Consider the following 27,884-nt stretch of genomic DNA (forward strand, 5'->3'; position numbering starts at 1 on the left):
GTGTGGAGGGATCTGACAAAACATCATGCTAATGGTGTAATTACTGTTGTGAACGATGTGAATAATTGGCCAGGGAGCTTGAGCAGCTATCTCAATGTTTGATATGTCCTTTCGTTTCTCCCTCTTCCTGCTCCCACCTGTGAGGCTAAAAACCTTGGGGTCATCTTCGACTCCACACTCTCCTCTCCTCACATCTCTGAGGTCTCTAAGAAGTCACACTACCAGCTGCACCTCGTCAGAGGTATTCTTCCTTTCCTCTCCTTCCCCCAGATGCTCACTGTCTCCAGAGCTCTGGTTCTCTCTAGGCTGGACCACTGCAACAGTCTCTTTACAAATCTGCCTGCCTCTACTCTCCGCTCTCTACAACTCATCCAAAACAGGACTGCGAGACTTGTCCTTGGCCTCAAGCCCAGGGATCGTATCTCTCCAGGCCTGAAATCTTTGCACTGGCTCCCAGTGGAGGCAGGATTAAGTTCAAAACCCTCTGCATTTGTCCATAAGGCCTTCTGGGGCCTGGGGCCTCAATACCTTCAACTCTCTCTTCCTAAATATCTTCCTTCTCGAGCTCTTCGCTCATCCGCCTCCAACTCCCTCAGGGTCAGTCGTTTCCCCAAGCAACAAGTTCTTCCGCTGGGGCCTCACTCTGGAAACCTGCCTCTCTGAAACTTGAGGAGAACCATCTCTGGTTCGAGAAGCACCTCAAAACCTTCCTATTTGCTTCTGCTTTCTCTCCTCCTCCCTCCCTATTGATCACCTGGCTGAAACTGATACTAAACTGGTTAGCTGGCTATCCTCTGATCTCGGGCCCAAGTTCCCTCCCCGCCAGTTGCACACCTGCACTGCCCACCTGGCAACCCTTGCACTAGGGGGCTGTTGCTGTATCCCTACAGCCCCCTACCAGCATTTGACACCTGATGTCTGCAGTTATCCTTGCACTTGCCACCAGCTGGCCACACATTTTATTTATTGTTTTATTTATTTTTACTGTTATCCTATGTACTGCACTGCCCCCTTCCCTTCCCCCCCGCACTTCTCCCCCTCCGACCTCCCCTTCACTTGCGCAATCTCAGTGTCACCTTGATGTTACACGGATGATACACAGATCTTCATCTGAGTTACCAATTTTGAGGAAGCACTTAATCGACTAGGCCAATGCCTGGAGGAAGTAAGTGGGTGGATATCTAAAAACTATTTACAGCTCAATGCCTCAAAGACTGACTTAAGCTTGTTTGGGCCAAAGCATTTGTTGAATATTGCAAAGAACCTGCCTATTCCCCTGCTTCTGGGCAAAAGCCTACAATTTGCATCCAAGGTAAAATATCTGGGCTGCATTTGGCAGGAGGACCTTGGGGCTGAAGCCCAGGTTGGAGCCAAGATTAAAGCTGTGCACTTTGTTCTGAGACTGCTGCCTAAAGTGCTCTCCTATATACCCACGGAAGATCAGGCGGCTGTGGTAGGAGCTCTAACAAGCGCCCACCTAGACAATTGTAATAGTCAAATTTTGGGTATTCCAGGTAAGCAACTCCATCTACTTCAGAGAGCACAGAATGCAGCAATCAAATGGATATTTAAGCTGAAGAAAACGGTTCATGTATCTCCATTTCGTCTGGAGCTACATTGACTATCTATTCAGGACCGTATTAGGTTCAAGACAGCCTGTATTGTCTTTAAGTGTGTTAATGGTATTGATCCTTTGTATCTGAGAGAGTTAATTCAGCCATATCACCCTGTAAAACAGTTACGCTCTAGTGATAGTCATTTCTTGGCTATCCCTCAGTCAGCCTACAAATCAGGGGGCAATAGAAGATTTTCTGTCTTTGGCCCAAGGCTGTGGAATTCTCTGCCACTTGAATGAAGGACCATGAGCTTGCTCCTTCAGTTTCTCCGAGCATTAAAAACATTTTTGTTCAGATAGACAACTCTCCTTTTGTTGAGGATTTAATGTTGGTTACATCTTCTATCTGATTTTTGTCATCTGCGCCATTATACAGTTTATTCACAAATCAAATTACCTGGCCTAGTAAGATATAGGCGCGTTATAAATGCCATATCATATCAAACATGTTAATGTAAGTAATTTATGTTGTCAATGCAATTTAAAATCACCAAAAAACAAAGAACACACTATAAAATAAGGCAAGCTACATCGAAACGAATTCTAGTAGATATTTAAACACACAGGGAAAAAAAATCAAAGTAGGCCATGACCTAAACAAGAACAAACAACTCAGCAGCCAGAGTTAGAGGTGACATAATCTGAAAGGGGTGTGGTGGAGCAAAGCGGATAGATAGATGACCGCTTACAAGGCAAACAAAGATTTTTAATGTTAGGTGTTCGCTGGGACTTTTAGGTATTGTAGTGCAGTCATCACCACTTTGGATAAATTACAAGTTAGTAAACAGGAGCTATGGAGTGCAACCATTAGTAAAGATTGCAACTGGATTGATTATTCCTGCCTAGTGTGCCATTAACAGGGGTTCCAAGGTGTTATAGGTTGTGGGATATGTGAAGTATGGCACAGACAACAGATTCAAGGTTCAAAACAAAGTAATTTATAAACTCAAATGACAGGATGGTAGAAGGCCTAACTTGCCCTATGCTAAGGTGGGATTTCCCTACCTGAATGAAACTAATGAAAGTCTGAGCCAGAGAGTTCAACCTAAAAGTCTGTTTGTGTCCAAAACCTATGCTTGCCCTTACAACGAAAGCTAGTGTATAGGGATGTCAGTCAAAGAAATAGTGAGCAACATAAAGTTCTGAGCTTCTTCTAGCTCTTAGCTTCTTCCTCATCTCTTAGATTCTTCCTCAGGTCCCCTTCCCCAAGTACAAGAAAGTTCCACATAAATTCCCTTCCCTAAGTTCCAAGCAACACAGTTCTAAGGAAAATGGTTTTAAGGCCTCTTCTCGAGACAACAAGTATAGCTTCTCAGGTCTCCCTTCCCCAAGACTTCAACTTTATGAGTTATACTTAGTTCAGTTTTTCAAAACAAAAAGGTTTAACGCCACTCAAGGTCAGCTAGACCATGTTCCTGGATTGCCTCATCCATTCTCTTAGTGCCCCTTTTTGGTTTACTCCAAAATGTCTTTTGGTTGTCCGGGATCAGGGCTCACTGGTCTAGGCGCAGTTGTCAGCCCACACGGTCAACCAACCACAGATCATGCAACCAGGATCCCTCTCTTTATTGGCCTCTTGGCTCTATGGATATTATTCACCTTTCTCTGGCTTCTCCTCCGTGGCCTCCTAGCTCTATCAGAGTATGTCGCACACGTCCTGTCAGTCTTTGGCCTTGTCGCACTCCATCTATCTGTAAAGTTCACTTTGTAGCGGTTTTACTCCTATTCCACCTTTCTATGACATTCTTTCACACTTGGGCTTTTTATGTTCAACAACCTTAATTGAGAGATTTAATTCTGTTCAGTTTTCATTTAGCTCGGTGTAAAACAAATGCTTAATATGCTCAATTTCAACTTCTCATTTGGTTTCGGTATTCAATATGTATTCCGTCTGTTTATATTCGGATTTTCCTTCAGTTCCGGAAAAGCCGCTAGGTACCCCCCATGCTGCCGAGTGCCTCTCCCGACACTCACTGGTCTTTGGCATAGCTCCACGGTGGCTCCTGCTGCTTTTTCCAGTGGCAGGCCAGCTGCTGCGAGCCCCACACACAGTTTGGGACTTGTCTTTGCCTCACTGGTCGCTCCGCTGCCTCCTCTTGGACACGGACAGCGTAACGCGCTCGGCTGAAGTTCCACAGCTTCTGCTGCTGGTTTCCTTTACACAGAGGCTCCTGTCCCTGCAAAAGCCTAACGGTCCGACTCGCCTCGTGCTGGGCAGGCTTTCTGTGTTTCGTGCCAGCGTCCTGACTCTTCCATAGTTCACACCACGCATGCCTCATCTGAAAACGGGTCCTGTGCTGGTTACCTACCCACAGGCTCCCTGTCTGTCGCATTTATTTATTTATTTATTGCATTTGCATACACACCGAAACCCCTGGGTATCACAGCGTAAATTATATATATCTTCGTTAGCAAGTTGAGGTTACATACATCTTTGTTGATAGTTGTGAAACATATCTTAGTTATCATGACAGGTTACATACATTTTAGTACGGCAGTATGGCAGGTAAATAATCTAATGAACGCCATAGCAATGCTCTAGTTTTGCTAGAATTTGCCATCTGGGGCAGGAGGTATATGAGAGAATATTAGTACTTGCTGAACAACCAGGTTTTAAGTTGTTTTTTGAACTTGGGTAGCGATGTTTCATTGGATAGGTGGGGTGGGAGAGAGTTCCAGATGCGGCGTGCTGCGATGGTGAAGCTAGAATTACCTGTTCTTGTGGCGGTAAAGCGGGGAATGTGCAGTTAGATATTAGCATTGGATCTAAGGGATCTCAATGTGGTTTTGTGTGCAATGCAGTTGTTGAGAAAGATAGGGGCCGTGTCTGACAGGCATTTGTGCGTGATGGTGAGTGTTTTATGGAGGATTCTGGCCTGTACTGGGAGCCAGTGTGCCTCTCTTCTGTGTTGTGAGATGTGTTCTCTTCTTTTGATACCCAGTGCTGGTATACACCCAGAGTTTTGACTTTGTGGGAGATGATGATGCGTGTACCGTCAATCATTATGGAAGTGTAATCTGGGTGGAGTTTGCTGAGTTTGTTGGGGGAGCCAACTATTAAGATCTCAGTTTTGTCTCCATTGAGGCAAAGGCTGTTGTAAGCCATCCAGCTTTGGATGTGTGAGTAAATTGTGTTAATGGTGGCCGTGTCTTGGTCCAGGTTGCCTGTGATGGGGATGAGGATCTGTGTGTCAACCGCGAAGTTTGTGTATATTACTCCCATGGCGTCTAATGCTGAGAAGAGTAACTTAGTGTAGGAATTGTATAGGGTGGGGGAGAGGCAGGATCCTTGTGGTACACCTAGTGGTACAAGGATGGGATCTGCTGCAACTTCTCCTATGGATACTCTTGAAGTGCAGTCAGATAGGAAGGATTTTAATCATGCGGTGGCCTGGTGGGAGAAGTGAAAGTTGGTGGATAGAGTTTGGCAGAGTTTGTCGTGGTCGACCAAGTCGAAGGCCGCAGATAGGTCTACGAGTAGGAGGATACATAGTTTGCTGGAGTCGCTAATGGCATCCATCTGGTTTTTGAGGTCTAGAAGGGCTGTCTCTGTACTGTGGTTGGGGCGGAAGCCTGATTGTCTCTCCCCTAGTAGGTGATTCTGTTCAAGGTGGTGTTGTACTTGGGTGTAGGCTATTTTGTCAATGATTTTTAGGAGGAAAGGTACTGTTGTTATGGGCCTGTGTAGTTAGTGGGGACTGTGGGATCCAGGGAGGGTTTTTTCAGTAGTGGTGTGACCCAGGCTGTTTTAATGGAGGTTGATATTTCGCTGGAAGTGAAGGATTCATTCACAAAGTGGGTGATGGTGGGAGCTAATATGGTGGTGCATTCTTTGACTACCTTGGCTGGAGTGCTGTCACCTTTGCAGTTCATGGGCTTTAGGGATGCTATAGTTTTAAGGACTTGTTCAGGGGTGACTTGTGTAAAGTGGAATTCTGGTACATCAGGGCTGATGGATGTAGTCGAGGGATGGGGGGGCGTGGTGGTAAGATCTAGTAGTTTTTTTTGGGCGGCTATTTTGTTTTGGAGTGGTCACTTTAAAGGATAAGGGATCCTGAATGGTGGTGCACCATGCTTTACTTGGAACTATGGGGTTGGAGGGAAGTATGGGCGTTTCTAGTTCTTTGATAATAGTAAATAATTCTTTGGTGTTGGAGGCTGTGGCTGCTATACAATCGTTAAGTGACTCAGCTTTGTGGGAAAGTACACTGGATTTGTAGGCTTTGGTTAGTTTTTGTAGTTTGGTTTGTAATTCGGGTGAATTGTTTTTTCTAATTAGGTGCTCTACAGCTCTTTTTTCTCTCCTGATTCTATAAGTTCATTATTAAACCAAGTGGCGCTGCGTTTAGTTTTGGGAACTTTGGCTGTGAGTGGTGCTACTTCATCAACAGCTGATTTTAAGCATTGGTGATAGTGTTTGGCAATGTTGTCTGGGGTGGTATTTGCCTGGGGTTTGGAGTTAAGTAGTTTGTTAAGTACTGGGTATAGATTTTCTACACGCTAGGCACCCCAAATACAGTGGTATAAGAATATATGATGTAGGACAAAACCTGATCCTAGATCACTTGTTCAATAGATTCTCAAGACCACCTCCAAAAAGAGTAGAGACACCGGACCGATGCCCCACAGCAATAGGCAACGGAAAGCGGTAAGACTGACCAGAAAGAAGATCAAACAGATAACAGTAGTTATATGCCTTTGAGGTTCCTGATATATGTATTTTCCCTTGTAGGGAGTGGATGTACTGACGAGATGTCCCATCAATGTGGAAGATGCCCTCTCCAGACAAAGAAATTGGAAGACAGTTGAATGATGTGACTGTCCTTTTTATGTGTATATAGAGTGCCCCATTAGGCACCACCTATAGCCCTGAAGAAAGCGGCAAATTGCTTTTCCCCGCTGAAACCGGTTGACAAGGTGATGACCTGATCCACCTGTCTCATAGCAATAGTCAAATGAGCTTGGTCATAGGACATTGTTTCTTTCAGAAACATAGCGGAAACAAGACCACTGGTTCTTTTGGGTGCTGGACCGCATATGTGATTTTATGATAAGTCACGATAAGTGGCAGCAACACAATTAAAGAGGATTGTTGACCCACACGGTGTGCACCATTTTAGAACACCGGGAAAGTAGTGAGTTAGGATAGGGCAAGCTCTCTGCTGTCCCCTCACCTAGATAGGCGAAGCACCAGCGCCCAACTAGGGATAGCCAATTCAAGGGACAGTGAGATTCTCTTTATAGGGACATGTGAGTAGTCCTTAGAAGGCCTGTCAGAATTCCAGTAATCCCACAGAGTCTATCATCATACCTCTCACCTCGTCCCTGTACAGACAACGCTCCCTCAATGCGATGGCAACAACACACAGACACCAGCGCGCCATGCATTGAAAGCGGCTAGCGCGGCACATAGACTGTGAACATTGGGCTACATGAATACAACATTGGGCATTTAACTGTGCACCAAGAGGTATGTAACGAACCAGTGGAAGGAGAAAAAAACATTGAGTTCCCAGAAATACTTTCTGCGTCATACTCAGCAGACCAGAAAATGTCACTAGAAAGATATATTGAGATGATCGATATCCCGTGTAGCCAAGACTGGCTTAAATAAAGTTGAGGAAAGTGCATGCAAACAACAGAAAGACATACCTGAAGACCAGATTCTTAGAAGGAGGGCAGGTCATTCATATACCACCTTCTGTCCTGACGATGGCACGAGCAGGATTTGCATCAACATTTTGTCAACAAGCTCTGCTTGAAACACGTGTCGACAGACAAACCCACTATTTGTCAAACACTTACCAACTTAAGTGAATATTAGCACGCAGAGAAGTGGATGAGATATGGCAGCTGATACAATTGTTATGAATGAGTATCTATTTACTTGAATGATTTAAAGGAGAAAAACAAAAACATTTTTAGATGGATAGGTTTTTCAATATTTGTATGCAGTGTTGGTAAATGTTAATTCATAAATCAAATTGGAATCAATAAATGAACCAGTGACATACATTGAATGGTGGACTCTCAGTGTTAGAGGAGTCTAAAACACGTATCTAAAGGTGTTCTGTTTTTCTGTCTTGTACAAATTGGTCTTGATCAATTCTTTCTATAAAGTGTTATGAAAGCCTTTTAGATCAAGACCTGATCAGGCACCCCTGCTTATAGTTTTTGACAAAGCAGTAGAACATATTAATGACAATCTATTTCTCCATATCCCAGGTCACCATTCACCCGCCCCCCTTCCTCTAGGGATGCACCGATATTTGCTGCTCTCATTGTACTCTTAACCATAAAAAGACTCTCCTCCCCTCCTTCAAAATATCAGTATTTTGGCTCTGGTCTCACGGACGTCAGCAACTGCTGGCATACTTCTTGCAAAAGTGCATCTGACTATGCAACTCTTTCCCAGAGAGAAAAAGCGGTATAGAGTGAGACAGGAAAAGGCAGAGAGAGTACACGACTGGCCAGAGAAAAAGTGAGAAAGATAGTGGAGAGAGAGATAGCGAGAAAAAGAGAGCACGAGCGCGAGCGAGAATGCGTGTGCTACATTGGCGTTTGTTATACCGGTTACAGCCACTACACATAATCACCTTAGCAGATGAATACTCATTAAAACATCTGTTCCAGATTCAACAAAGCCCCCATATCACACGAATACCAACAACCTCCACGCTCCACAGTACCAAACGGTGTATAGATAATCATCACAACAAAATCCACTAAATCTGGAAGAAACTGACACCTTTTAAAAGCATTATATCTAATTTTCAGCACAACAGCCCAGATGAGTCCATATACAACGTTAGATCCCTAAGTCCCCCCAACCTTTGTCTATCGATTATCGTTGTCATGCAGAATCAACTGTCAAAACCATCAACATGATAAAAAACCTGAACTGCACATGATCCCAACCTGTTGACCATGGACCATCTAATCTTATATTATGTTATTTGGACTTGTACCGTGCATCCCTTCCATGTCCATGGTCTCCAGGTGGTCTCAGGGAAGTGTAAATCAAGAAGGGGAGTGGGTGCTTAGGGATTTATCAGGAAAGACAAGGCGTTGTGCTTGACATTTGGAGCCGTTCGGGCCAGGAGTAACTAGCATCTGTGCAGGTGAGTTATTAGGTGGTTTGTGGTGTTTTCCTGGAGGCCAATGTTTCCATCTAGGAGACCTGAGGGAGCAGGGGAGTCTATGCATTGTGGGCTGGTTTTAGCAGTTGATTGGAGGGGTGTAGAGTTTTGACTACATGGGCACATGCGCACATGCTGTACTCTAGCTGACAAACTGCTGGAACAACCAGCCACCTAGTCACCTCAAACACAGCTTAAAAAGCCACCACCTGCTCACCTGAACTTCAATCTTGTCTCTAATCAGGGACACACAGACACCCTTTCTCACGTTCTATACAGTATGCTGTACATGATACTAAACTGCGAGTGAGCCCAAAAGGTCTTCCTGATCCCTCAGTGATAGTTAGCGCAATGTACCACACAATCCTAATCAACAGAGTGAATGAAGGAGCACAAGATTTCCAGGCCATCACAAACCCGTTCCTATCCATCATGCAGACATCACCTATTTTACAAAGGTGAGGCTCCATCTACTACAACCCAAGAAACATGCATCACCAGGCCTTGACGCGTCCCTAGATCCAATAGACCTCTACATTAAATAAGTCCATGATATCTTAAATCTAAAAATAATGAACGTCCACAGCCAACCTATCCTGTAACTCTCTGGTGCTCCCATTAGATACAACAAACCTCAAAGTTCTCTAGTGTACAACCAAAACACTGCTTAAAATCTCCTATGCCTAAATGGCACAAAATCTACCCTCCTATTAGAAGATTTCAAATACCAACCTGAGAATAGTTGCCTTCATTTACGATCACTACCATCATCAGTGGTTATACCACACCCTTCAGCAAATCCTATTTTCTATCTCCGGCTCCACTCTCTTCCTCTCCCTCTCCATTGTTTTACATGGCACCTGCATTAATTGCAGCACTTTATAAATCCTCATTTGATAAATAAATATGCATCAAACCAATATTGTGAATAAATCAAAATCCTCCCGTCTAACAATAGACCTTACAGGTATCATACAGACACAGATAAGACCAACATGAAATGTGTCTCATCCTAAGCCAAGTGACTTAGAAACGTTCAGCCATTCCTTTTCAAAAATTCTGGCCAACAATAAACCAGAGCATAGTTGCATCAAATCAAGCAACATATTTCTGGAGGGAGAACCCCAAACCTAAAAAGCCCACCACCCTATCGCCAAGCCCAAACACGATTTTTTTCTAAAGTTTCTGCGGCTCACGAACTCTTCTAAACAAGAATCCTAGACATTGATAAAGCCATTGTACTGAATTATATAAACAATTCCAACGAGAATGTAATTTAAGCTATTTTAACAAAATTGCACTCTAATAAAAATAAATGTTACATTGAAATAACATAAGCCTACTCTAGTGTGAAATCTAAGTACAAAATATTGTATAGAAGTAGAACAATTGTTAGATTGATCTTCAAATTAACATGGATTATACATACACCCTGGGCAATAACTTGTAGTAAGGTATTGAAAATATGCTCTCACTATTTATAAAATTCCCCAAAATAGCCCATTTGTTTTCGCGATTAGTTGGTTTGTATGTATGTATTGGGTTTTCTATAGCGTCAACCTATCTGGGAAGCAACGGAGCACTGCACAACAAAGGTATCCTGTGTCTTCTCCTGCAATGCAGGCAGCGTTTAATTGTAATTGTAAACACTGTCTACCATGCTTGCATGGTAATCCATGGTAATCAGCGTTTTCTCATTTGCATGGCAGAGTGCAAATGTGCAGGGAAAAGGGTAGCGCACACACGTTTATGTCTACACGTAATGGTTCCCCACCGCCAAATAATGTTTTAGAGCAAAATGAGCTCCTGTGTGTCCTGTAAGAGAAGCAGGAGTGTGGAGGGTTAATGTAACAGTGGGTGGAGTGCAAGGCTGATTTTGCTAAAGTGGTAACATGAAGAATATTCTTCTGTGGTTAAGCATTGACGATGTGTTAAGAAACATGTGGTGATGTGTGTGTTAATGGGTGATGTCCCAAGAAGGTCCGGCTGATTGATGCAGGAAGGCGTTCAGAGACAGCATCCTGGTCTGTCTGCATGGTGTAAGAAGGAGCCTGCTTAGACCTGTTTGTCAGTGTGTAGTGTAAAGATCAAGGAGAACATGAGGGTGCAGGGTGTGCCTAGGGGCTTGCTATGTTTCAATGGCTGATCGGCATGAAGTAGGTGGTGGATGCTAATGTAAAGCCACATGGTTATCGTTCGGGTATGAGGATGAGTGTTATTTGTTAGCTCGAGAGTAAAGTTGCATCATAAACCTTTGCAAACACTGCATGCAATTTAAGACATGACATCATCATACACCATACCACATAATAGCAAAGCAAAATATTGCTTAGGAAGACAGAGTAAGAGTTACTATATGAGGAAAAGGTTAAGGAAAGTTGTGTACAAATAAAACAAGCATTGACAAAGCCAATGGTTTTGGCATTTACTGCTCCTCTTTGCATTTAAAGGCACCAGTGTGAAAGAAGAAGAGTGCAATGTTTCAAGGGAGGATGCGAGAAGGGATGCAGGTATGCAAGAGAATGAGAAGGGCAAGAGAGGAAGCCAATGTGAAAGGGTGCCATCGATGGTGAGAAGGAGGAGATATGCGCAAAAAAGGGTGAGTCAGAGGGTAAAAAAAGAGAGGCTGTGAGAGGAAGAAAGCGCAAAAAGTAAGGGCTGTGAGCGAAGGTGAAAGTTGGAGAAGATGTAATCAGGAAGCAAGATGGGATATCTTTCAAGGGTGCCAGGGTGAAAGGGAGGAATGGGGAAGGGGGAAGGGCACAAAGAGAGAGAGAGAGATAGTGACAGGATAAGGTGGGGGAGAGAGAGGCAGCACACGAGAGTGAGTGAAAGCCGAGGGAGAAAGAGTGAAAGCGCAAGGAGAAACAGAGGGTGACAGTGCATGGAGTGAGGGAGACCGCGTATGGAGCAAGTGATTACAGTGCATGTAGAGAGAGGGACAGCGCATGGAGAGTGTGTGACAGTGCACAAAAGAGAGTAGCAGCGCATGGAGAGTGTGAAAGCGCCGAGTGTGAAAGTGCACAGTGTGAAAGTGCACAGTGTGAAAGTACGGAGTGTTTGACAGTGCACATAGAGAGAGAGTGACAGCGCAGAGTGTGACAGCACACAGAGAGAAAGTATGACAGTGCACAAAGAGGGGCGCACAGAGAAAGTGTGGAAAAATGTGAAAGCAGAAGGTGGGAGTGTGTGACAGTGCAATGAGAGAGTGTAGAAGTGAGACAGTGCAAGAAGAGACCATAGTAGCAGGTGACAATGCTAGGAAAGAAAGCAAAGAGTGTAGCAGTGCAAGGAGAGCGAGTGGGGGAATGACAGTGCAGAGAGAGGGGGCGAGACAGTGCAAGGAGAAAAAGAAACAGTGCAATGAAAGATTGCAAGGAGAGAGACAAACCATGCAAGGAGATCGAGAGAGAGACAGTGTAAGGAGAGAGACAGTGTAAGGTGAGAGAAAGTGCAAGGAGAGAGAGAGAGAGAGAATGCAAGGAGAGGTACAGCGAGTGCAAGGAGAGAGATAAAATGCAAGCAGAGAGAGAACGTGGAAGCAGGGAGAGATTAAGACATTGAAAGAAGTGAGAGATTGAGAATGCAAGGAGCGAGAGAAAGCGTACAAGCAGAGAGAGAGAGAGAACAAGTGTAAGGAGAGAGTGCAAAAGACAGAAAGAGTGCACGGAGAGAGAGAGAACAAAGAGTGAGAAAGTGACAGTGTAAAGAGAGAGTGACAGTGCAACGAGAGACAGTGACCATACAAGGAGGGAGTGACACAACAACGTGAGAGACACTACAAGGGGAGAGCGAGAAACAGTACAAGGAGAAAGAAGCAATACAACGACAGAGAGTGGGAGAGTTTGACAGTGCAAGTATTGAGAATTGGAGATGCTGACCGTGCAAGGAGAGGGGTTGACAGTGCAAGGAGAGAGTTTGACAGAGTGTGACAGTGCAGGGAGCGTGTGATTGCAGCTTGAAGGAGAGTGTGACAGCTCATGGAGAGTATGACAGTGCAAGGAGAGTGTCATAGCACAAGCGGAGAGTGTGACTGAGAACATGGGGGAGGGTGTGACAGGGCAAGGAGGGGGAGAGGCAAGGCACACTAACACACACAACCAGTCATTCTCACACACAGGGACTCACTCATACCTACACGCACACATATATATATATACATATATATATATATATAAACACATAGCCACTCAGTCTCACACACCGTGACTCACTCGCACATACACACCCAACGCTTGAAATATATTCTAACATGCATGCATACACATACACTTATTGTACTTAGAACATTTGCTTCTGGGTCTTCCCACAGTCCTACTGTTGAATAGTAACCCACTCCCACCATTGTTGTACGTTTGTTTCTTTCTAAAGGAGTTTTGGCTTACTTAAATTTTATGGCAGCAAGGCCGAATTACCATAGGAAAGAGTACCCAAAACACTTTAAAAATGTTGTTGATGCCCAGGCTGCCCCCTCTCATAATTGCTGTAAGCTTGCATGTGTTTTGGGCCTTTTTCTAAGCGATTTCGGGCTTCCTTACCTTTTTATGGACGCAATCACAAATTCCATTTGTAAAAAGACCCAAAAACGATGCTGGGGACTGGACTGTGGAAATTGTGGGGCCACTATCAGACACAGGAGCACCTGCAGTCCCTGCTGTGTGACTGATCAGCATCATGGTCAGTCTACAACACTATCATCCTCCAGGCTGTTGACAAAATTGCCTCAGTGAAACTCTGCAAACCAAAACAGACAGCTCACCTGAACTCCTGGTTCACACCTGACCTCAAGAACCTTAGATCAATTAAACGTGCCGCTGAATCAACCTGGAAAGCCTCGCCATTGAAAAACAACAGGGATCTATTCATCTCCTCCACTAAAAAATACTAACAAGCTATACTGCTAGCTAAAACACCACTTACAATGAGCACATAGCAAATGCTAAATCTGATAGTAAGGAACTATTCAGCATCCAAAGGGAATTTGAGTCCCCCACCAGCCCACCCAAAACCTGTCAGAAAGACAAAACCTGGTGTGCCAACATACAGCATGCACTCCTGGACAAAATAGCTATTGCTCTAAAACAAAATTGCTAACAAAAAAGACAAGTACATTAGCAGACATGATCATTGACCCGCCTATCTTGAGAGAGCCCTCATCCCCCCCTTTTGAATTTAGGCCAGTCTCCACTACCGAGGTCATCAAAATCATCACCAGTCTAAAACCGTCAAGGTGTCAAGGCGACATATGCCCTGCCGCTATCATCAAAGACTGCGTCACAGAACTCGCCCCATTCATCACCTCTCTCATCAACAACTCCTCCTCACAAGGTACAGTCTCCAAGAATCTGAAAGAAGCATGGGTCCTCCCGCTCCTAAAAAAAAACATCTCTTGACCCCAGCATCCCTACTAATTACCGTCCTATCACAATGGTCCCCTTCCTTTTGAAAATCCTTGACCGCGCTGCTTACCTCCAGATTAGGGAACACCTGGAAAACAACAATCTCCTTGGCCTACGCCAATTGGGATCCGACCTAGACAGGGACAGAAACGGCACTCCTTGACTTCAAATGGACACCATAATTGACAACGGAAAATTAGCCATACTACTTCTCCCAGACCTCTCTGTGGCATTTGACTTAGTAAACCACAAAATGCTATGCCAGCACCTGGATAGCGCTGCACACTTCTCACCCAATGCCATTGCCTGGATAAAATCATTCCTATCTGAGCATACTACGAGAGTCTTTTCCAACCTAGTTAACGCTACCCCTGCCCCTGTTCCTTGCAGAGTTCCTCAAGGATCTTGCGTGTCACCAAGGCTTTACAACACATTCACCAAGCTGCTATTTCACCGCCTTGATGAACGTGGAGTGTCATATACAAACTACACTGATGATACGCAAATTCTAATCCACCTAACTGGAGACAACAACACAGACTCTACCATCCTCATTGACATTTACCAGATGATCCAAACCTGTATGGCCCAACAGGAACTTTCTCTAAATCCTGGTCGGCACCCAAACAGGCCTAAAAAAACTTGACCCCAAATACAAACAATTCGTAATAGATGGAAATACCATTACCGTCTCTAAAGATGTTAAAACGCTGGGTGTGTATTTGGACTCATCCTTATCCAGACAAGTTAACTCTATAATTTCATCAGCAGCCTACACTGCCAAACTCATTAATGCTTGTAGACCCTACTTATCAGCGAACAGTTGCCTAACCTTAGCAAGAGCCCTCATTCTGTCGAAACTCGACTATTGCAATATCCTCCTGGCTGGCACAGAGACCAGCAGCATCAAAAAACGACAGGTTACTCAAAACAACGCCCTTCGGGCATCACTAAACATACCAAGAGAACTTATCGCTGAAATCAAACGAAAGGTATGCTGGCTACCAGTTCAGGACAATGGCAATCACCCACAAATGCTTCAATAGCATAGCTCCGAAACATCTTACCAACCTGCTAACTCCAACCCAAACCACCAAGCCTACGTGCTCCGATTCAGCCTCCCTTCTCTCTGTTCTGAAATTTTAAAGAACTAAGGCTGGGGGACGTAGCTTCCCAGTTGTGGAAGCCAAAGGATGGAACGCCCTACCTTTAGACATTAGATTGGACCCATCCCACACTTCATTTCGCAGAAAACCGAATGCCTGGTTCTTCACCTCAAATGTGTCTGTGCCTCAATGCTCAATTCTCACAGTATTTTCCTTTTTCAATTTGTAAATACATATGCTATACCTCATCTGCAACTACCTAGGAGAATAACATTTTCTATGTAAATATTACTGATTCTGTACCAACGAGAAGAATTTATCTGTAAATATCTTATGTCTGTAAATATGCTCAACATGATTATGCCAAACCTATGTTATCTATTGTTGCCTGTGGTAACCCCTGTAATGTGTATTACCTGCTTTCCAGCGCCCAGATACCCATGGGTTTGGCGTGCGCTACAAATGTTAAATAAATACAAATAAATGGGTTCCCCTCATCCCCAGGGGGCTGCCCCACAATGTGGGCCCTGTAGGGTCCCCTGTAAAACCAGTAGTGAGTAGTCAACAGAAGGATCACCATGCCAGCACAGGATGAAAGCATGTAATTTCAAACAAGACTCCTGATTGGGAGACACATTGTAATACACCCATGCATTGGTTTAAATGGCCCAGGCGCACAAACAATAACATTTTCTGATTCAGATGTTGCATTCCTTAGCATTGCCAGTTTGTATGAAACCAGATCCTGCTTCTGAAACGCCCATGCTTCTTTCTTATGTTAGCAAATGCTTTGCCACAAAAGTGGCGCTAGCACCACCATATATGCGCCAAAAACAAAAATGAAAAACATGGACAGTTTACAGCACACATGCCTTAGGGTGCCTGAGAAAACAGGAAACGTGGGAAGAGATAGGACATAAAGGGGGTAAACAGCACAGAAACTAAAAGGGTGTGGATTCCAGGGTGGGTGTGAAAATGTAGTGCTAGAGAAGGAACTGGCCAACAGGAAGGATTTTTTAGGGTGGTAGAAAGCTACAAAGAGGGTTTTGTTTCGACAGTGAGGTAAGCGGTCTGATTTCAAAGAAAGAGTTCATTGTCATACTGCTCCTTCCTGCACTCCTTCCTCAAATCCCTAGTTGTCGTAATCCTTAATTAGGCTTTAGCTCAGATTTGCTTACAATGTGGCATATATTTTTGGTTGTGATAGTTCATAAATTAAATTGGTGTATTTTCTTCACAAGTGAGTTTTGCTAAATAATGGTGTATTTTTAATTACTATTTGTTCATGACGGTGTTAATATTTCAGAAAAGGACATACAGATATAAGTTCCTCAGCATACCAGATTTTTGCAAAAAAAAAAAGCCCAAAGGACCCGAAACCTACACAACCAAAACCCAACAAAAAACGACAAACGGGCTTGAGAGCATTTCTAAGAACTGTGAAACCAACCGACCAACCTTCCACAACTATCAAAAACAAAACCCAAACTCCACTGACACTATTAGCCACCGAAACCCAGCGAAAACAAAGCCTTAAAACCCAGACACACCCTCAAGTACTACAAAGACCACAATGTGAACCATCCATAGATGAAGAACTACTTAATTTATCTATCCACGAAGATCAAACAGCAGATAATATAATACCACCCATCCAACCAACAGGCCACGCAAGCTTCATAATAATTGATGAATATCCTCTGGAACACGAACAATCAACAAATGTCAACCAAGATGAAATCTCAGACTTCTCTCGAAGAAATCTCAGATGTGTCCCTAGATAGTGACACAACGGATGAAACAACAAACAAAAACTACGATCAAATTTCATCCGATTCACTTACGACAAGATCACAAGATCCCACTGAACACAGCTTCAATTTCCCATCATTTGTCAATCCATTATGACAAAACAAAATCTACGAAATCCATATTGAAAACGAAGCTAACAGACCAGAACCTCTAATTCTAAACAGAAACAATGTTTTACACCTCTTTGGAGCAATACCGTATTTGAACAAAATAGCAACAAAAGACATTGGGCCTCATTACGAGTCCGGCGTTAACCGAGGCGGTAAAACCGCCTGGTTAACGCCGGACTCGTATTACCATTCCGCCTCCGTGATTCCCGGAATTACCGGGGCATTACAACCCTGGTTTTCCGGGAATCACGGAGGCGGAATGGTGTAAATCCCCATTCCCATCGAGTCCTATGGGACTCGATGGAAATGGGGATCATGGAAACACCGGCAGCATCTCGTAATGCTGCCGGTGTTTCCTCGTCCGCCTGCATGCGGAAGGTGTTAAACCCGCCAGGTCAGACCTGGCGGGAACATCACCTCCCGCCTGCAGGGTTTGGACTCAGGCGGTCCGGAAACAACGGTGGCGGCGGGTTTACCGCCACCGTTATTTCCGGACCGCCTGGGTCGTAATGAGGCCCATTGACCTCATAACATTCAAAGATGATCAAAATCTAGATAAGATTGTCATAGAGCTAGCAGACTTTAACAAGCAAAAACTGATCTTATCAAGACGTGCCCAGCTACAAAAACTTGGATTTACGTGCTGGGCTGCCACAACCATAACAATGCCCAACAAACCGAAATACAGAGAAAGAGCTTCAGAAAGAGACGACAATTGGCAACACCAACCAAGACCATCAACAAACAACTATACAGCCAACCACACTGGAGCTGACAGCAAGCGGAGTCAATCACCACAAAGACAACAATCACACAGAGACGAGAGACCGATCAGAAGAACCTATGATTCAGAAACTTATTTCACAGAAACTACATCCTTAGAAGACTAAACGATCTCCCGCTCATAACAATCAACGAACCTGAGATACATGTGGTCATTCTGCTCGTGGAATACCAGAGGAAATTTGCATCTTTTCACAAACCACTCCAAAGAACTAGAACAATTTCAAATCATATGCTTTCAGGAAACCTGGCTCAGCGAACCGCCGGCTTGTGATGGCTTCCTCATTTTTCTCAATCCTGCTATCGTCAAAAAACAAGGAAGACCAGCATCAGGGCTCCTCACCCTAATCAAGATAAACCCGGACCGTACAGTACTGAGCACTGAAAATATCAACCCCTGGACCCAACTAACAATACTGGTGTGCACCAATATCCACTCAAACGGAAAACAAAAAAATGACACAATAGTTGCAATCCTAAACCTCTATTGGAACCCTGCAGCAATATCAACAGAGGCATTTATCGACGGTGTGTTCCTGACAATTGACAAGGTCGTGACAACCCATCGCCTACCAGAAATAATAATCTGCGGGGATCTGAACATCAAGCTATACAACCAGAACGGATCTCTCCAAACTCATTCACATCTCTCACTGAAAGCAAGCAGATGGATGACTGAAATTACAACTCGCAATCTCACCCTCCTGAACCATGCAAAGAACAACTCCACAGCATATATGCCAACCTGGACCAGAGGATCATCAAATGCAATCATTGATTACATATTTCTATCATACAACCTACATGAATCAGTCACAAAAGCGCAAACGATAATAACCGACAAAAGCAATCATAACCAACTTACTGTTCACTCCTGGCTATCAACTCAACAAAGTGAACCAGCACCAATAGCCTCCGTAGAACTTGACGGCACATCATCAAGACTAAGGATTCCACAATCAGCCATGGCAAACCTACCGAAGAAACTCCATGACGCCACCCTGACAGATTCTAAGAAACTCAACTACGAATGGATTCTACTACCATTCCGACAAACGCTCAAAAACCGCCCACATATAGAGCATCGTCATACATACATCCAAGAAATAGCAGAAAAGAAAAAATGCATAAACCGATCAATACTATAATTAAAAAAAACAAAATCCACGGAAAACATGAAACAGATCAAACATCTGAGGCAGAATTACGCCAATTGGAGGAAATCTCACCAAAAAATCCTGCAGCAAGCAGACGCAGAAAACATAATGAAACTCCACAAGACTCATAACACGAGGGAGATCTGGAACTTACTCAATGACAACCTGCAAAAACAGCACAAATTAACAGCCAACGTTGCAGGAAACTTGGATAACGCACTTCTCGACCATGTACGGACCAAGAAAAACGCAACCTGAAAATCAAATGCCCACAAACGAACCAAAATGGTACATAAATGCAGAATTTGAATACTTCATGAAGCTCATCAAAAACTTGAACACGTCTAGAGTGCCTGGACCAAACTCCTGAAGGTCGACAATAATTGTTCCAATCCATAAGCAAGGACCCAGAGATGAACCACAAAACTTTCGTCCAATCGCCCTACTAGATCCGCTTGGGAAACTATTTGCTTCAGTACTGCTCAAACAACTAACTACATGGGCACTAGAAAATGACAAATTCTCGATCAGGCAAACAGGCTTCACTGCCAATGTCGGAACCAATCTCAATCTGATATTACTCCATCTAATAAAGCATGAAGCCATCAACTCTCACACTACAATATACGCAGCATTTATCGACTTAAAGATGGCCTTCAGTGCGATCTCATGGCATAAACTATGGACAAAACTCAGAGCATGGAACTGTCCATCGAACATCCTTGAGCCGATCATTCTCCTATATTCAGAAACCACCATGAAAGTGAGATGATCAAAACAAGGAGCTACCACCAATGCAATCCCAACAACAAATGGTCTAAAGCTAGGCTGCCCCTAGGCAGCAACTCTATACAACCTATTCACGTCGGACATTGAAGAACACCTAAAATCCAACAAAACTAATCCACCGAAAATAAATTCCACCCCAGTTCCAGCCATGGCATATGCAGACGATATCGTTCTACTAGACAAAACACGTACTGGACTACAAGCATCGTTGACAGCTCTGAGTAGCTACATGGAAACAAACCAATTGACAATCAACATTGGAAAAACTAAGACAATGACTCTAACCAAACCATTCACAAAAAAACCATACCAACCGAGCTTCAATATCAATGGGAACCAAATAGAAAATGTGACAACTTTTAAATATCTTGGCGTCCTAATAAACCAATCAAACTCGAGGAGCAATGGATTGACAAAATCGAACAAACAGCACAAACTCTAGCAAGACAAGGATGTATACTTCACAGGAAATATGGCCAGTTCTCATTCAAACCCATCATTGCCTATTACAGACACAAGTACATCCCGATATTAACATATGGAACAGAAGCAATGCTGAATGCCCGTACAACAAACTGGATGAAATTTGAAGCAATTTTCTGGCGGAAAATTCTCCACCTACCACAAGCATATCCAATGCCAAGAATTCGATATGAAATGGCAACCCAGTCAATTGAATCCGTTGTTCTATGGAAAAGACTAGACATCTTCAGAAAAATTCTCACCGACCAAAAAACCCCAGCTATTCAAATCCTCCGAGCCAAAGCTAACACCTTCAACAACACGGTATTACAAAAATGGAAACAGTCAATGAGGAAGGAAATGGAAAACAAAGACATCACAGAAGAAATGCTAACTCTTCGCCCACAACATGCAAAAATAAAACTTCTTCAGAACGATTGGATAAAAACTATCCAAAAAAAGAACGCCTACAAACAAAAACCTTCAATGTACCAAAGACAGTAGGAAAATCCATATGTTACCGCCATACCTTCAAATTTTTCCAGACCAGAGTATTTGAACAACTTTCTTAAGACTACGTTTGAACATTCTGCCCACAAACTCCTATCTATCAATAACGAGGAAGACTGATGTCACAAACAACTACTGCCGATTCTGTAAAGACCAAGCAATCCCAGAAACCATATTTCATCTAGTCATGGAATGCCAATCACTTTCTTCTCAGCGCAAACGATTTGGAGCGTTCTTCCAACTCTCAGCACAACAAATGAACACTCAAGAAAGATGGGCCGCCCTACTTAGTGGACACAACAACAAATACACATATACAATCACCCTTTTTTAATTACTATATTGGAACTCAACAAAAGAACACCATAAAACCATGAGAAACAATCTAAATCATTAGTTCTGACCATCTACAGATAACGACGGAAATGATGAAAAAGTTTACAAATAAACAAAATCATCAAAAAAACAAAAAAAAATATTCCTCACCTTTTCACTCATAGCCATGTACAGAGAAGTCTCAAAATAAGTGTACCACAGCTTTCCTTCCTCCGCTCCAAAATCAGCCTACTTTGCAGCACCACAAGAAAGCTTCAAACGCTTCTTCCTTCGAAGTCCCTCGTAGTGCAACAATGCTTCAATAACCGGACCATAGATTGGTGGGAATTCAAGTGGACCATATATATATATATATGCATACTGAATAAAACAAGGGAAATTCTACTGGTTAAACAAAAGTGACAGCTATAGCCAAGAGACACTATTAGACACCATTGATGAATGGCATATATAGCAGCAGAATGTGCTCCATAGAAGCTAAGCAGGTGTCCAAAAATCAGAGGTAGCTGTAAGTGGCTGGCCACAGATGCAGTCCCTTCTGCACTGGGCTCCTCCTCGGTGCCCGTTCAATCTTTCTGCCACTTGATTGTTATAGTTAGTGTACTTTTTTTTATTTAAACAAAAAAGCACACGCAACAACATTGATCAGCTCTGCCGGTGAGCCCTGTGTGTTCTAGTATTCCTGGGGTGCTCTGGTTCTGACTCTATTTGTTCACTGATGGTGCTTGCTACTTCCTCTGGTCGAAGAAAAGTGTCACTGTGCAGAGCAGAAGACCGAAAGATAAGTGTTTTGTACTGTATGCATGCATATGTTGGGTGTGTATGTATATGTATGTTAGTGTCATTGTGTGTGTGTGCGCGCTTCTGTGTGTGTCTTGGTGCAAGTGCGAGTATGAATGCAATGTGTGCATGTGATTGTATGGTGGGGGCCATAACACTGCTGATTTCTATTGTGGGCTCAGGTTCATAGTCATGATGTGACTTACGGTGACCATTTCTACTGGTGTAGACAGATTGCAGATTGCGGCCACAGAATCATGCAAGTGATTTACAGTGACCCTTATTATGGCATAGATAGATTGTGGCTGTAGCCTCATTTCACTGATTATTATAAATGTTAAATTCTCCTTGTACTGTTGGGGACATGATGTTTACTGTCTTTTCATGTGTTACCAATTGTAAATTGTATGGCTTTTTACCCCATTCTTCTCAAGCATTGTACTGTAAAATGCAAATTTCAACACATTATTTTGAACATTTTCTGCCCTCTCAGAAGCTGTCCACCCACCTTGGCACCACAAGCTGCCTGCACCACTGGTATCTGGAACAAATGCACCTGAACATTACTCCCTGAAGATTTGCTCAACCAATCAGCTCTTAGCCTTCAAAAAACCACTGAATAATCCTTAATTGCTTGTTAACCCTAAAGCCTAATATATTAACAATAGTCTGGAAGCCACCGCTCACAGGTTTCTTGGTTGTTTCAAGAGGGCTTTTAGTTCAATATTCATGCCCATGTTAAATGAACAGAACTTAAAGCCCATTTGATCCATGGACGAGGAGGACCGATACAGGAGATAAGCTGGAAAGGAAGGAATATGGACAGAGGCCTAGCAGGGAATGTTAAAAGCCAAATGGGATGCATAAAGAAATGTAACATTCAAACATGCTTTTGAAAAAGGCACAGTAATTCAAGTCCTCACATACGTTTTTGCTGTCGAATAGCACCACTGACGTTTGGTTCCTCAGAGACGTTACGGTGTAGGTGACTGTCTTACTTAAGGGGTCCATGATGGCAGATTGGTTCGTCAAAAAGCCTTGGTGGTTCTTAAAGGTGAGATGGACGACCTGCAAAAGAAGACTGAAAATAGCTAGATGGATCATGGAACTGGAAAGGCAACGTTAAATCACTAAGCCCAGTGGTGCTCCATACCTAACGATCACCTCTAAAAAGCTCCTAGAATGAGTAATTGTGTCTTTCTTTACAATGCATAATATGATTTGTAGAGTAATGGCTTAGTTAAGAAGTCTTCAGAATCCATTACAAAATGTGAGTAGTAAATTACTGCACATTTTACGGCATTGACTTTCACCACTTATTTGGTGAAATGTAGTGGAATATAAATCAAGCCCAAAAACACAAGAGGAAAATTCCAAGGCTAGCAGTGTCAGGATGGAGAATTAAAAAAAAACAAGTGCACAGGTCTATAGTAAGAGGACCTAATGGCCCAGTCCAAGTTTGGTTACCCACTCTAGACAGCCAAGTGTGAATTTAGTGCTTGGGATAGGTGCCTGATTGAGATTCGTACATTTAAAATGTTTCACAGAAAAAGGGTGTTTCTTCAAGCTACCTATCAGTGTACGTCAAACCTCAGGTGATAGAGCATGCCACTGACATTACTTTAGTCACAGCCACTGAACTCCCTGCTGAAACCTTAGCTTTAAAGAGGGTGAAAGCTGGTGCCGATTATGAAGCTAATGTGTATGCATGGATAAAGAAAGATGTAGAACTCTAATGCTTAATACCTTTTATTGATGTCAAAATATACTGAGAGGGCTTGCCATGTGGGCAGAACAGTGTGGCATCTCCCACCCCTTCTCTTTAACGTGTACATGAAACCCTTGTCTGACACTTTTAGGAAGTTCAATTTCAATTTTCACTCATACCCGGATGATACGCAGCCTTCTATGAAGATTGACAACAGTGAGGACTCCTTGCAGAAAATGGATCTCTGTCTGAATGAAGTCAACCTCTGGATGTCCACCAATAGTCTGCAATTGAATGCTAAAAAAACAGAAGTAGCCTTGTTTGGCCCCAACCATTTGCTTAAGGATATCTCTAAACTTCCTCCTCCTCCATGTTTCATGGGTCCAAGCCATGAATACGATGCTTAAATCAAGAACTTGGGTTCCATCTGACAAGCAAATCTTGGTAGTGAAAACCAGGTTGGTGTCAAGGTGCAGTCAGTTTTCCATTCACTCCGACTCTTGCATTTAGCTCTCCCTTTTATTCCCTCAAAAGATCATGCCATGGTTGTGGGCACACTAGTGGACTCCCGCCTGTACTATGACAATAGCCTACTTGCAGGACGCCATGAGAAACAGATATCTAGACTTCAGAGAGCACAGAATGCTTCTGTCCAGCTCATCTTTAAAGTCCCTAAAAGATCCTCTATTTCAAGCCTACGCAGATCACTACACTGGCTCCCGATACAAGAGAGAATACATTTTAAGATTCTGTGTCTGGTTTTTAGATGCCTGAATAACCTTGCACGTCCCTAACTCCCGGACAATCTGAACTGTTACCGGCCAAGTAGATCTCTGCGGTCTTGTAATAAGCTGCTGTTGGTGGTTCCCCTTCACACTGCTCCTTCAGGGGTGACCGAAGGTTTGTGATCTATGGCCCCAAGCCATGGAAATCCTTACCCCTGTATCTTTGCAATATCATGGAATTCACCTGTTGTCGTAAATCGCTCAAAACCTTCCTGTTGAAATAAAGTTGACACTGGCTAGGCCATAGAGACCGGAGCTCGGTATAGAGTTCACCTTGGAGACATTATGACTAAACGACCATCTGCAGTTAATTCTGACAGGTTTACTAGCGCTATACAAATATATCCAATATAAATCAAATATTAGGATGTAATGGGGTAGAACCCTCAGATTTGATGACATCAACTCTAGAATGTCAGAGAGGGGAACTCTTGGGAAGCAGTTGGAGTTCAGTGGCTCCAGAAGAGAAGCAGGTGGTGTTGCTAGCTCATGTGTTCAGGCATACATCCTGGAATGCCCTAAAGGCAGCAGAGAATGCAAGGGTAGAGACCTTGGACTAGGAAACAGAGAAGGTGATGAGAAGGAGGAGGTGACGAAAGTAAAAGGTCCCCCTGGGGACTAGCCCAGGAAAAAGATTATACAGTGTGACAGCCTTTGTTCCAACTTCCGGTCCCACCTAAGATACCTGTATGCTGCCACCCCGAACTTACTTCCCTAACTTCGGAAATGGTGTGAGGACTGGTGCTTCTATACTTGGCCCTGTACAGTTTCAAGCCCCTTTGAAATAGATATCTGTAACAAATAATGACAGTTGAGATTTAGTACCTGGACACTAGGGGAATCTTGGAAATTTAGCAAAGGATTTTTGAAAAAGTAGAGCCTGAACATTTTATAGAGCAGGTCCAGATGGTAATCCAGAGTTACAATTCATTTTGGGCTGATATGAATCAGTTAATGTGGGAAATGATGCCGGCTGAGGTCTGACAAAACCTAATTGAACCATGTCGGATGGCTTGAATAATTTCACGAACTCAGGAAAAATGTTCTTGCGTTTTTATTTAGTTTCTCACTGTTTTTGTTATTGTTGGAAGACTGTTGGTTGGTCTGACTAAGGGATGTCTGGGACTGATTCCTAAACCTCCCGTGGACTCCCTCCACCCTAGCCCAGACATCCCTATTCCCCAGTGGTGTAATGCAGCTAGTGATCAGTAGCTCATATTGTCTATGCTATCCTGATCTGGTGGTGAGAGTCTAAAGGCCGAAGTTTTGTCTATCTTGTTTCCTCTGAGAATTTATAAGGATGCCCTAAACTTCCTGGTGCCCTACAACATGACCTTTTATGTTCAAGGTGATGCCTATTCCCTAAAACACTCTTTCCCTCACTCTATCTATCACTCCTTTCCCAGATCATGTCTCTCTTTACTCTCTTCATTGTTCACATCCTATCCTCAATCCTTCTCACTCTCTCTTTACCTGTGGTCTTTGGTCCTCTCTCCCCCTCTATCCTATCACCCCGTTTACCTTTAAGCTCCTCTACACCCTTCTGTGTGTCTCTCTCTCTCTCTCTCTCCGTCCTACTCTATCTCTCCATTCTTCTCACACTCCACCTATCCCTCTCGCTATACTCCTCCTCCTACTCCCTCCTGTCTCCTCCAAATTCTGTTCTCCTATGTCCCTCTGGTCTTCTCACATTCCCCCTCTCTCTTTCCCTACACTCCCTCTCCCACTACTACTCCCTACTGTCTCCAACTTCCCCCTCTGCTCCTGTCTCCTCTCCCTTTCATTTTCACTTTCACTCTCTCAATTTTGCCTTTCAATCTCTATCCCTCCCCTCTACTCTGACTCGCTCCAATCTCTCCCAACCCTTCTTTTCGGTTTATATTGATAATGTCTAAAAACAATGTCGAAAGTCAAAATGTCGAAAAAAAAAAAATCGAATGTCTTTTTTTCTTTGTTTTTGTTCGAAATGTTTGGTGCCCCCCAAGCCCACTTTTTTAATTTTTTTTTCTGTTTTAACCTTTTTTTTACTTGCGGAACCCAAAAAAACAAGTAAATAAAAAAAGAAAGCATTCGAAAAAAAAAATGTTAAACATTATTTTTTCGACATTTTTGTAATTCGACATTATGTTTTCGACATTATAACTGCACACCCTTCTTTTCCATGACCCACTCTATCACATACTCTCACAATCACAGTTTCAAACTTTCAACCTTGGTACCATTCTCTCTCCCTTTCAATACCTTACATGCACTCATATCCAACACTGCCAGAGACATCTCAGCACTCCACTCCCCTATACTTTGCCTCTTGGTCCACCACACCTTCTGACCTCACCCAAACACCTTTCATTCAGTTTTGTTTCTGTGGGCTTTCTATACCCGTAACTTCCTTGTTTTCGCTTCCCCTCTCTTTCCATTGGTTCTGCGCCTCACCTGACTCTGCGGGCAAACCGAGACCTATGCTTTTTCCCAGGGCTGGGTTATCATGCTGCACAGCATCAAAAGCCTCCCTTAGCCCAGGAGTCTCCCGTGCCTCTGTTTTCTTGCATTCTTTGAAGTTTGCTCAAGTGGATTTCATCTGGCATCTTCGCTGTGGTAATTTACAATTCATGCCTGTTTGTTGGAGGCTGGCATGCACCAGCATCTCGTGGTCTGCGTTGTGTTCATCATCTCTCTAAAATCTGCATTTCTCTGCTTCTGCAGTGTATTCTGGATCATCCGGTCCTACAAGTGGTAAAAGAGTTCTGGGAAGAAAAATGGCTGAAAGGCATTGAGTGATTGACAGTGGTACCACTATTATCAAGCAAGGCATATACAGGGAGTTCAGGGACTGCGGCTCCCCCAACTTTCTCACCCTTCTGGAGTTGGATCGGCTCTTGTATACACTCTGGTAGGCTGCCTATCCAAGTCAGGAGGACACCTGTTCCACCTGACAGGCTGAAGCCCCTGACCTTGTCACAGATGCAGTCACTTTCTAGCAAAGGACACAAGCATGGATGCACCCTTATTGAAAGCTAAATGCCAATTAATAGCAGCATTCCCTGAGGTTTGTCCAAGAAAGATAGGCTGGGCTGAAATCAATAATTGCAGACAGAATAAAGAGAAGCCTTTGGACTGATAGGCTGGCTCAGAAGCTGTAGGATGCTTTTGTTCATGGATTACAACCCAAAAGTCAGCAAGAGTTAAAGGTTATCTGTGTTGGTTGGCAAACTGAACCACCAGCTGAACTGGTAACAGTGGCAAATTAATGTGTTGCTTTCCAAGGTCAAAAGGCCGAAAAGGCTGAGCAAAAACCGATGGCATTACAAATGCAAGGCTTTCAGCAAAGAAGGAGGGGGGTGAGAATTTCTTAAGAGAGGCGGCCATGCACGAGGATGGGGTGGGGGCAGTTAG

General features: G+C 43.5%; 1 protein-coding gene across 1 annotated transcript in view; it reads right to left on the bottom strand.

Annotated features, from left to right (window-relative positions):
- Positions 1 to 27,884, bottom strand: part of BRICD5 (BRICHOS domain containing 5) — a 530,375-nt gene that overhangs the window by 402,004 nt on the left and 100,487 nt on the right. Inside the window, exon 3 of the mRNA XM_069646484.1 lies at positions 22,926 to 23,066. Within this exon, the coding sequence (XP_069502585.1) occupies positions 22,926 to 23,066 (141 nt within the window). The remainder of the gene's footprint in view (positions 1 to 22,925; positions 23,067 to 27,884) is intronic.

This window comes from Ambystoma mexicanum, chromosome 2q, assembly GCF_040938575.1.
Source record: "Ambystoma mexicanum isolate Mex_15411 chromosome 2q, UKY_AmexF1_1, whole genome shotgun sequence".
Taxonomy (NCBI): Eukaryota; Metazoa; Chordata; class Amphibia; order Caudata; family Ambystomatidae; genus Ambystoma; species Ambystoma mexicanum.